This window comes from Chrysochloris asiatica, unplaced genomic scaffold, assembly GCF_000296735.1.
Source record: "Chrysochloris asiatica unplaced genomic scaffold, ChrAsi1.0 scaffold00415, whole genome shotgun sequence".
Classification (NCBI taxonomy): Eukaryota; Metazoa; Chordata; class Mammalia; order Afrosoricida; family Chrysochloridae; genus Chrysochloris; species Chrysochloris asiatica.
In genome coordinates, this window is record NW_006408933.1 from 1380743 (window position 1) to 1393330 (window position 12588).

General features: G+C 40.8%; 1 protein-coding gene across 1 annotated transcript in view; it reads right to left on the reverse strand.

Annotated features, from left to right (window-relative positions):
• Positions 1-4050: 4050 nt before the first annotated feature.
• Positions 4051-12588, reverse strand: part of TRAPPC10 (trafficking protein particle complex 10) — a 119565-nt gene continuing 111027 nt past the window's right edge. The window contains exons 21-23 of the mRNA XM_006876786.1: positions 8868-9045; positions 4552-4746; positions 4051-4289 (exon numbers count right to left, since the gene is read on the reverse strand). Of these exons, the coding sequence (XP_006876848.1) occupies positions 4051-4289; positions 4552-4746; positions 8868-9045 (612 nt within the window). The remainder of the gene's footprint in view (positions 4290-4551; positions 4747-8867; positions 9046-12588) is intronic.

Here is a 12588-nt window from a genome sequence, read left to right on the forward strand (position 1 = left end):
GCATGGTGGGGATTGTAACCATGGCAATGAAAGGATATATGATAGGATAAATGTAAAACTAATGTTCTCCCATGTAAACTATCACATAATGCACAATAAAACATTTAAAAAAAATAATAAAGAAATAAAGAAAAGAAATCCTGTGGAGCTCCTTTCTACTCTGACACACATGGAATTAGTAACTAGTTAATTATAAAAAACCCCACACCAAACTCATTGCCATTGAATTGACTAAGACTCAAAGTGGCTGTGGAGGACAGAGTGATATGCCCCACAGGATTTCCAAGGCTGGAAATCTTTACAAAAACAGATGGCCACATCTTTCTCCCATGGAACAGCTGATGGTTTAAAACACTGACCTTTCAGTTAGCAGACAACTAGTTTTAACCAGTGTGCCAACAGGGTCTCTATTATTAAAATGAAAGGGTATCTTCCTAAACTAAGAGTCCTGGTGTAGCACTGTAGGGGAAGGACTGCTAACCACAGGTTTGGAATTCAAACTCACCAGATGCTTTTTGGAACTTTTTATGAGGTCGCTGAGAGTCAAAACCGACTTGATGGCACACCACCACCACTACCACCACCATGTTGTTGTTGTTGCTGTTGTTAAGTGCCACTGAGTTGGTTCCAACCCACAGCTGCAGCTGGTGGGTTTGAACCACCAACCTTGTAGTTCAAACTGACCTTGCAGTCCAGCGTATTATCCTGAAGTGACACAGCAGGACGCCACCACCACCATAGTTCTCCCAAAATACTGTACTGGGAGAGTACATTCCATGTAGTTCAGCTCAATCTTGTGGCACGTAAACTGACAAATATAATGTATATTGAAAATCTAAACACTCTGAAAACTCCAATGTCTTAGTTGTTATGAGCTACTGTGATAAATTATGAAAAAATTCCTAAGGCTTATGTCAAAGTAAATCATTTCTGCCTAAAAGTCAGGAACAAGGACTATGGAACAAAATCACAGATCAACAGCAAAATAATTAAGTTCAGTCCATTTTCTTCTTAAAATGTGTATTTTCAGAATTTTAATGCTTACAATTTAAATAGTCTCAATACAATGGTTTTCATCTAAACAGTATATTACAGAGTAATGTGAAAATGATTTTCATTGTAAACCATGAAAATGAAATTAATACCTACAGTGTCAAAGTCACCATCTTGTCACCTTTTCCAGTCACAGAACCCCAACACATTGTAAGAACAATGCTTCCGGCTCTCAGACTTGTCTTATGTGATGGATTAATTCAGAGAAAGGGGCATTTTCATGAAAAATGAAAATTTAAAATCAGGTAGGATTTATTTAAAAAAATCACAGAAGTAAAACATTTACATCCACACAATTTGTTCTTTTATACAAAGTCGTACTATTGTTCTTTTTACATAACCACTGGGAGTGTTTCTTTAATTTCACTTAGTGACTCAATCTTAGTGGAAACACTAAGAAAAACTGCATAGAAGCCTTGTGAGCATCTTCTCTCTCTCCATGGGATCTCCATCTGTATGGACTAAGACTCAGCAATAGAATGGGCCTGACCCATGCTGGGCTGGGCTGGGTATGGGTCTGTAGGTAGAACTCATTTTCAGATTAATACTACAGTTTCCACATTAGAAGCATAAGAGTTATAATTTTTCCAATCATAGGAGACCCCATGAAATTCACAAAAATTACAACTTATTTTCTTTTCATTTGCTAGTATTTACATGTTTCACAGATATTTGCAAAATGGCTGCATATTCTTTGCTTTTAAGATACACATTCATAATCGGGCTTCACAATTATTTAACAGTTGCTACAACCGTATCAACAAAACCAGCTTGCCTCAAACACATGGACCTCACTCTAAAATGCAACAAAAATCCAATTACAGCCTTTTCGACTTAGGGTGAATATTAGGGGAAAAATGAAATTTGGAGTGACATTCTCTTAAGAAAAAAAAAAAAAAAAAAAAAGCAGTAACATCCATGTAACTTAGATTCTAAAAGATCTTTTGGGTAATTAGGAGAAAAAACAAAGCTTTAGTAAATGTGAATCCATTCAGCTCAGACAATAAGAAACCACACACATTTTGGATTTCCCCTTCGTTTTCTTCCTCTAAATTTATACGTAATTATAGAAAATCATACTGAGAGTATAAGGCAGATATAAACACCCAAAGAGAAGTGAATTAAACACTTGCGTCATAGTCGCTGCTCCACAGGTGAAAGGAAAAGCCCCACAGCTCCTTGAGGAAGGTTATGTTTTCTTGGCACAGAGGCTGACAACGTGGATTCAAAGCTTTTCTGACATAAAAACATCGTCAAAGATCCCTTCAATCCCAGGACTTACAGATTTGTAGAACAATTTTTATAAAATCTTATTTTAGAAATGATAAACTATCATTTGATTCTGAAGTTCTAATTTGCCTAATAAGCTGACCAAGTTTATTAATTTTCAATGGCTCATGAGGAAGATACATTTCTGAAAGATTTACTGAAAAATACAAGTATCTTTTTTACATACATCTCCAATCTATATAAATGAGTAAGACATGGGGAAAGGGGGGGAGGGAAAAATCACACCATCTTTTTTTATTGGATGAGTTAGAAGACATACACAGAATACTGAACGCAAGTTAGGTACTTGTTTTGAGCTGCACCTCCTTCTCCTCCTTCCAGTCAGCCTTGGCAGCTCAGAGTTCCTTTCTGCTCTCTTCTGAGCTCCCTACATTTGTGTTACACAAGTGGGGGACCCACTATATATCCATTTGAATTCATTTTGTGAAGTTCAATTCCAACCAACTTTGCCAATGAATCAAGAGTACTCTATTTCATATGTACAAAAATACATTGCTTTGGAGAGCTGGAAAAGGCTTAAAACATACACCACTTATTTACAAGCTGTGACTTTTCACACCAATAAAAACACATTTATTTTGTCTTTGATTTTTGGTACAACTTATACATAAACATTATATCGGTTAGTTTATACTTTTAAAAATAATAAATCAACCATATGTACAATTAAATTTACAACTGAAAGCAGATTAATCCGTAGTATGGTGTGATTTCGATTTACTGGAGCAGCAGAGGTGAAATTCCAGAACTTCAGTCCTTCCCCACAAGGAGACTGTAAGGACACTGGGAGGGTGCCCCCAATCTTCATTGTAAATGAAACATTTAATTTATCAAGACATAAGGTGCAAAAGAAAAATGATTCTACAGTTACATATGGAGACTTAAGTTTAAAGATGAGAGAAAGCAACACAGCACATTAGCCCCCATACCGAATGATAATCAAAATAAACCTATATCCATCCCAAGGGCACATGACAGCCAGCCAGCATTATGGGGGAAACAGGGTTCCAGAAATGCTTATTCCCGAACCATTTAAATGCTAAGTTGTTCCTTATGCACCTTGGTCTAGTCTATTTTTTTAAGTACCTTTAAAATGGCTCAAAACGATCTGTTGAGGCCTACTCATGGTCCCTCCAAGTCCTCCCCATTCTGATGTTCCAAGGCACGGAGGGGTCAGTCCCCACTCCACCCACCTGCCCTGAAAGGGTGTTCTGGTTGAAAGCAGAGCTAGATGACCTGGGGTGCAGGATTCCTGAATCCATCCCAGTTCAGAAATGGGGCAGCGTGTGACCAGAAGGCACACGTGTCTCCCTGATAAGCCCGCGAGGCCTACTGGATGTCTGCCTGAAGGGCAGAGTGACATCCGCTCAGTTTGGGGAGTCCGACTGTAAATACCTCCGTGCTGCAGCAAATGTTTAACATGTGGAAGGCTGACTCCAGGACACCCAGTGGGATGCCATTCCAGAACTGGGGGATGAGAAAGGAGCACAGAATTTCATACCACATAGACATGAAAAGGACAACTGAGTCGGTCGCACCAGGTGCACTGTACACTGAAAGCCTCTGTACACTGATCCTTCCAGGGCCACACGGAGTCACTGAGTCTATTAGAGCAGAATGTTACAATGCAGAGCAGTCAAGTCCTGCTTCTTTTTAAAGTGCGTTTACCTCCACATCTGGATGTTTGCTCTGTGAGCCTAGTCATGGTCATGTGACACTGACCTCCAGGACATGGTCTTCCTTGCTCGGGATGACAAAGACCTGCATGCCAGTGCTGGAGTTGAAGACCTGGCCAGGTGGAAAGGCCTGGAGCCGGGGCATGGGCAGGCCTCTGTGCTCGGAGCTGATGGTTGAGTGTACACTGCCTCGGCTCTTGATGCTGCTGCTGTCCACTGCATCGTCCATGTGCTTGTCCACTGACAGGCTGTCATTCTCTATCCAGCTATCTGCAAAGGACATGAAGCAGGCCCCAAACACACCAATGAGGTATGCTCCTGCATGTCACCCTATCAAGCCCACCCTATTCCCTGGATAGAGAATTCTAGTATACAGAGAGATGCCCCAAACCAGTATCATGCTAAGTTTTGGCACTGAAGGCATGCTGCTAGTTCTCCAACCAGTTCTTTACATCATCAGCTTGCCATCTCTCCATACAAAGCTATCGCTCACTCAAGTATGTAACTAAAAGCTGTTTCCGACAATTCTTACCGGCATCCAGCTGTGAGGAGTGGGCCGAGTGGTGAGGGAGGTATTTAAATAGCCTGACGTCAGGGAAGGGAAGGTGTCCCGCAAACAGGGGCATCACTTCCATGTGGACGCGGTGGGTGGCCTGTGCAGCCACCGGCATGGAGAGAACCCCAGAGCTCTTTCCACACACTGCCCAGTTGCTGCTATTATCTACAACTGAAACAAAAGAAGCCATGGTGTTGACTCCAAATAGACCATCCGATGTTCAGAACAAAACAGAACCCTAAAAGATCATTCAGTGATGGGCAATCCATGATTACAGAGTACATTACATATTTCAATGTCTTATCATTACACCGTAACACGTAGGATGTAACAACTATAAAGAGCCCTGATGGCACAATACGGAGGCCTGATGGTACCGTGGGTTAAGCACTGGGCTGCTCATCACAACGTTGGCAGTTCAAACCCACCACGTGTTCCTCAGGAGAAAGAAGAGGCTGTCTGCTCCTGTAAACACTTAATGTCTTGGAAACCTGAAGGAGCAGTCCTCCTCAGCCCTCTAAGGGTCGCTGTGAGACAGAATCGACTCGATGGCAGTGGGTAATGCAGTAGTTAAGCACTCAGCTGCTACCAAAAAGGTTGGCAGTTTGAACCCATTCGGTGGCTCTGTGACAGAAAGACCTGGAAATTTGCTTCCACTTCAGATTACAGCCAAGAAAACCCTACAAGGCGGTTCTACTCTGTCACACAGGCAATCAAGTCAGTGGCTGCCAAGAATAACAATAGTTTTAATGACTAAGATATTTAATTCTGTCCAAATTCAGTGAGTTCTAGTTTAGATTGGATCATGTTAGATATAGAGGGAAAGGTTCATTTTTCCTCTAAAACTAATAATGATTAAATTTTGATAGGAAATCTCTTTGAAAACATGTGCATAACATTTCAAAAGTTGGATTCCATTGCTTGTTAAATAAATATGTTGAATACTTTAGCAACAGTATAGTATAGTGGTTCCATCTGGTATGGGTGCAGCATCGGAGACAAGGGAGTTTGGATCCTGACTGCACATGGACAAGTCTCTCAAGTCCTCCGCGCTCAGCTCTGTAAAATGGTCAGGTCACCACCCTCTTTACAGGATGGTACATAAAGCACTCCATGGAGCTCTGGGTCCACTGAAGATTCCTAACATATAGCAGTATTATTATTAACGTTAACTGTTAGAACACAGCATTTAATTATGTGCAACTGAAACATATAGCCAGATGCCCTGGCAAAAGAGGACTCAGCTTCCCCAACATGGGGATGCAGAGCAAAAGGCCAGGAGTGTGGGACTAGAAACTATGTGAGCAGATGGGGCAAGGGACTTTGAAAACAGGTAGCAGGAAAGGGAAACACAGGCCAGCACAGTATCCAAGAGGAAGGCAGCTGAGCAGCAATTCTTAGAGTGTGGCCCTTGAGGGACCCCTCAGCACAAAGCTGTTCTCACACTCCTGCTTTTCCCACAGCTGACATTTGCACAGGCGGAAGGACAACTGTAAGACAGCTGACACTTGAGCAGGAAGCAGTGTTCTATACTCAAACCATTTTCCAGTTTCTTTCAAGAATGTCCTTCATAATGCAGTCTAAATGACTGATTAGCTTTATTTCACTCAACCCTGAGTGGACACCTTTTTTCATTTTTACTTTGAAATGACTATAGATTATAAGACATTTTAGAAGCAGCAGCACAGGATCCTGGGTGGCCTTCACCCAGCCCCTAGACAGTACCGTATTATATACCTGGAGTTTGCTGGTATGGCACCTTAGTGACCTGGACCCCAGTTTACTTGGTCTCCCCAGTGCTTAACAACATAACTTTTGTTTGGGCTTTGGTATGTCTCTGTATATAATTCTATAAGAGTCTTCACACTGCAAATTACATAACCACCACAATCAAGAGACAGATTTCTGTAACCACAGAAGGCAGCAGCTCTCAAGCTAATTACTCCTTTATAATCACACCCCCATCCCACTTCCTCGCCCCTTAAGCACTACAATCTGTTCTCCATCCCTATATAATTTTGTCATTTTGATATGGTTTTATATAAATGGAAATATATAGAATGCAACCTTATGAGACTGGCTGGTTTCATTAAGTACAATGCCCTTTAGGTCCATCCACGTTGGTGTGTACACCAGTGGCTCATTTGGTTTTACTGCTGAATGGTATTCAATGTAAGGGTGTACCAGAGTTTGTTTAGCACTCATTCACTGAAGGATGCCCCTGTGATGAAACAGGAAGCACATATAAAGTGCTGTTGCTGCAGACTGGAGCCGGATAGTTACAAGAGAAAAAAGCATTTGTGCAGTTCTTGCTGTGAACGCAACTAGCTGCTGTTTTCATGGAATGTCAGTCTGACTTAAGAACAACTGACAAAAACTGGATATTCAGTTTTGGGTATCTGGAAGACATTTTCTCCAAATGAATGAGGTGAGCCTACTACTTCAAAGGAAACAACCAACAGTGTTTGCTGCCAATGACACAACTTGAAACTTAAATTAGAACTTTGGAAAATTGGCATTTACTTTTGAGTCTGACAGCATTACAGTACACAGTCTTTCCTGATGAGCTCAGGGGTGAGACGAATCAACACAAATTACTGATATTGTATACAAGGCATCAATGGAGGGAGAGCTGCAAAACTCAGGAACCCATATTTTCCAAATGACTGAGACACACACGGTGTTACACAATGAGGTCTGGGCTAAAGACCCACCCACGAAGCAAGACAGACCCAGGGATATGATGTAACAGAGTGTGAAAAGTTCACCGGTATGACTCAGATGCCATGTTGTCACTAACCTTTTAAAAACAACCATTTGCCGTTGGTAAAGTATAAAATCAGAATATCCTCAAGTATCTTCCCTTTTCCAACTACTTTTTACAAGTAGCTAGTTTCTTCATGTACTTCAAACAATACAATAAATATTGACATAGACTGAATGCAGAAGCATTTATGAGAATTTGGTTACCTTCCTTCTATTACAACAGACATGAAAGAGATTCACAAAAATGTAAAACAGGGGGGAACTACAAAGGCAAGAAGTGACTGGCTTACAAGCCTTCAAGGGGGAACCTACTGCTAGGGAGCATGGTGGAAGGCAGAATCTCCAGTAGGTACTATTCAATCTGTCTGGGCGGAGCTGATGAAAGGAGATACATACAGATGGGTAACTCGTGATACTGTAGTGAAGAATGCTTATCAGAACGGATTATGAGGGTTGGAAATGCAAAGGTAAGCGATTTGGAACAAGGAAAGGAGTGATTAATTCTACAGGCTAGGAGCGGAGCCATCTGGGACCTTCAACGGAGAAGAGCCAAGAACGGGACCCTACCCAGAGAAACAGAGATGTCGAGACAGAGATGATGACATGGAGCGATTAAGCGGCTGGGGACTTTGGACCCAGAGAGGGAAAGGGGCTATGGACAGAAAACTGGGGGGAGGGGAAGGAGGGGGAAGTGTAGGGGGCGGGTTTCTAGGATATACTCTTTGGCTGGTTGATGATGCATGGAGGGGATTGGAACCATGGCAATGAGATGATATACGATGGAATGAATGTAAAACTAAAGTTCTCTCATGTAAACTACCATATAATTCACAATAAAACATTTTTTTAAAAATGTAAAACAATGTCATTCTTCTCATGAACTTTTTGTTTTGAAAAATAGTGAATTTTCAGTTGTAATGTAGTGCAATGGGTTTATTATTGCTACTGTAAAGTGACTCAACAGACATATATTTGGCTCAGTGATCATTTTCAGAATGTAAGGGTCCTGAGATCAAAGCCCTTGAGAACTGCTGGCTTAAAGGACCAGAGGCTCTATGAAGGGGGCTACAGCTGGGACATGTGCGAGCAATCTAGAAGGGAGGAGGAACTTACGTACATGTGCCTGGCATTGTGGGCTGGCAGGGAGTGGAGTGAAAGGGGAAGGAAATAGGACAGGGCAATGAGGATGGGGAACCTCCACTGCAAAGGCTAAGGCTGTGCTGGGCAGCCAGGGGAGATCATGCATCACTTGTAGAAAGGAGAGGTAGCTCCAAGCACAAGGTCCTCTCAGCACTGACTCTTACAGCACTAGTGTGACAGACACTTGTTAGCAGTGTGGATCCATAGTAACAAAGTCCAAAGGTCCTATCAATCTAGAACGACATTATATAATGAAACTATTAAACAAGTTCTTTTCATTTTAAAACACTCACTTTTTAGACAAGAAACACTGTACTTTGTGAAAGGCGAGGCATAATCACTTAAAAGTAATGGACTATCACAACAGAAGAGGTCTGTAAACCTACCTTCATACATAAGTTTTGTTGTAAAATATTCCTCCGATTCTGTCAGGGCTTCATCCTTGTCCACCTCCAGGAGGTCTGAAAGGCGAGTGATCAACACCTCCAGGGAGCAGAGTGAGCCTGTTTTACAGTATTCCATTCCCACGGGAGGGAATATTTCAGCTTTCACATTATACAATGTCTGAGCAAGGGAGACAGAAAGAAAAGTACAAAGGGAATGTATTCAAACAATATTAAGATAGATAGATATATTTAAGGAAATGTGGTGCTGCCAGCAGATTGGCAAGGACTACTTGCTCAGCACTGCAGGTTAGGTTAGCAACTAGGACCATTTCTCCACACAACCGAATTGGAAGCACAGGCTCATACCAAGTCGGACCTCAAGGACCTTGAAACCTTTAAAAAATATAAGTATTTTCAAATGCACACAATGCAAGGAGGAGTACTACAATGGCTTTCCATAGGCCTAGCTCCAGGACTCAATGGTTACCAAAAGTTTTCTTCAGCTATCTATCTGTATTTATTTGCCTGAGATATTTTAAAGCAAACTGTCATTTTACCCCATTAGACAAGAGTAGGTATTTCTTCCAAAAACACAATGCCATGATCCCAACTAGCAAACTTAAGAATAATCCCCTGGAATCATCCAACATTCAGTCCATAAACAGCAGCTATTCTCAATGGCTGTTCACACTTGCCTCTAACATTTGATCATTATCTGGGACAATCAAAATAGACCTTCCACCCTACAAGTTTAACCACCACACACTGACTTGGGGGTAGTTCTACTTTTAAAGTTAAATATTCCTTCATTTTAATATACAAAATTGGAAGTGTTTGTAAAATGTACAAAGAAAAACGATTTCAGAATTTACAAAAGAACAAACCTGAGTCCTATGCCAAGACACATTTTTTTCTTGGAATTACATAAGGTAATTCAGACAATAGTCCTTAGATCGGCTTTTCTAAGGGATTTTCATATCAAGCGACCAACACAGTGAGAAATGGGAAACTTCTATCCATCAGAAGAGAGGTAAAGCTGGGTCAACGAAAAGGCCGAAAGATCTTTCACCTGCTCAACACAAACATACACAAACTTATTCCACCCACCCGATTAGAAGGAAGAGTCTTTTACTGGAATGAGAAAGTGAGGAAATGGAAATCAGATGAAGAATGGCAATAAGAAAGCGGCTGGTTTAAAAAAGTTCCCCACTCTTCAGAAGATGACAGCAGGAAGGCAGACAGTCTGAGTCCAGAAAAGGGAGAGGGGAAGCTTTAGACAGTGACTAGAAGAACACAGAGTTACAGAGGGATGGCCCTTGGTTTGCTTCACATGTACAAACCTGTCCACTGCTTTCTGGCTGTAGCTGAAAGAAGTAAGGGAAGGGTTGAAAAGAAGAGTGGCTATGGTTGAACCAACCAAGAGTCTGTTGAAATGTTTCAACAAACTGATGCAGTGTTGGATGCGCTCACTCATCTTTATCAAGAAACTTGGAAGACAGCCACCTGCCATCTGATTGTAAGAGATCAATATTTAACCCCATTACAAGACAGGTGACCCAGTGGAATGTGGAAATCAGTAATATCATCAATCAAATAGCATCATTTATCAAACAATAGCATTAAAATCACACACAAGTAAAATTTTGCAAAAGATAATCTAGAAACAGCTGCAGCAGTACATAGATAGGGAACTGGTCTGCAATTCAGGCCAGATTCATGAGAGGATGTGAAAGGAGGTGATATCATTGCTGATACTGATCTTGGCCAAAAATACAGAATACCAGAAAGATGTTTATTTGTGTATTATTGTCTATGGGAGGCATTCAACTGTGTGGACCATAATAAATTATGGAAAACACTGCAAAGCATCAGAATTGTGTTTATGTCGAATTGTACACTGAACAGGAGACAATCACTAGAACAAAACAAGGGGACATTGAATGATTTAAAAACAGGGAAGGGGTCCATTAAGGTTGCATCCTTTCACCATACTTATTCAATCCATATGTTGAGCAAATAATTCAAGAAACTGGATTATATGAAGAACATGGCATCAGGTGACATGCAGATGACATAACCCTGCTTGCTGGAAAGAGGACTTGAAATACTTTCTGATGAAGATCAAAAACTACACTGTTCAATATGTAAAGAAAACAAAAATCCTCACAACTGAACCAGTAAACACAATGATAAAAACAGAAAAGATTGAAGTTATCAAAGATTTCATTTTACTTATTAGATCCACAGTCAACACCTATGGAAACTATAGTCAGGAAATCAAACAACATACGACTGCACTGGGCAAATCTGATGCAAAAGACCTTAATTAAAAGAAAACTTGTCACTTTGAGGACAAAGGTACATCTGACCTAAGCCATGGTATTTCCATAGCTTCATATATATGTGAAAGTTGGACAATGAAGAAGGCAGACCCTAAAAGAACTGATGCATTTGAATTATGGTGTTACAGAAGAATATCAAAAGTACCATGGACTTCCAGAAGAACAAACAAATCAGTCTTGGAATAAATACAGCTAGAACGCTCTTTAGAAGCCAGGATGGCGGGATTTTGTCTCACGTATTTTGTTCATGTTATCAGGAGGGACCAGTTCATGCTTGGTAAAGCAGAGGGTTAGCAAAAAAGAGATGAGTTGACAAAGTGGCTTCAACAATCGGTTTAAGCATAAGAATAATTGTAAGGAGGGTGCAGGACCAGGTAATGTTTAGTTTTGTTGTAAGCAGAGTCACTAGGAGTTGGAACTGGCTCAATGGTATACAACAACCACCTCTCACCATACACAAAAACGAACACAAAGCATATTGTAGACATAAATGTAAGAGCTAAAACTATAAAATTTATAGAAAAAGCACAAGAGGAAATCTTTTTTACTTTGGGCTAAGCAATGATTGCTTCATTCTGACACCAAAAGTACAAGGATTAAAAGAGAACGATATGCCAGACTTCAGACTGAGAGAACATATGTGTAAATCATAGGGATATATATCCAGAACCCTTACAACTCAATAAAAAATAACCCAAATTTTAAAATGGGCTTAAAATTTGAACACACATTTCTCTGAAGAAGATATAAAATTTATCAACAAGCACACGAAAGCATGCTTAAAATTACTGCTATTTTTAAAGATGTTGCAAAGTCAATTTTAGCACACAGTGATAAAGTGGAGTGTCCCCAAAAGGCTGCCTCTAGGCTGTAATTGTTACAAAAGTAGATTGTTTGTCTTTCTCCCATGGAGTAGCTTGTTGTTGTTATTAGGTGCCATCAAGTCAGTAACGACCTTATGCACAGCAGAACGTAACACTGGGCCAACCTCACTACTGTTGCCACGCTTGAGTCCATCAATGCCAATCCATCTCGTTGGGGGTCTTCCTCTTTTTCTCTGACCCTCCACCTTACCAAACATGACATCCTTCTCCAGTGACTAGTCCCTCTTGACAATATGTCCGAAGTATGAGAGATGAAGTTTGGCCATTCTGGCCTCCAAAGGAGCACTCTGGCTACAGTTCTTCCAAAACAGATCTGTTGGTTATTTTGGCAGACCATGGAACTTTCAATATTCTCCTCTAACACCATAACTCAAAAGCATCAATTCTTCTATAGTCTTTCTTATTCACTGTCCAACTTTCGCATGCATATGAGGTTACTGAAAATACCATGGCTTGGGTCAGGCGCACCTTAGTCCTCAAGCTCACATCTTTGCT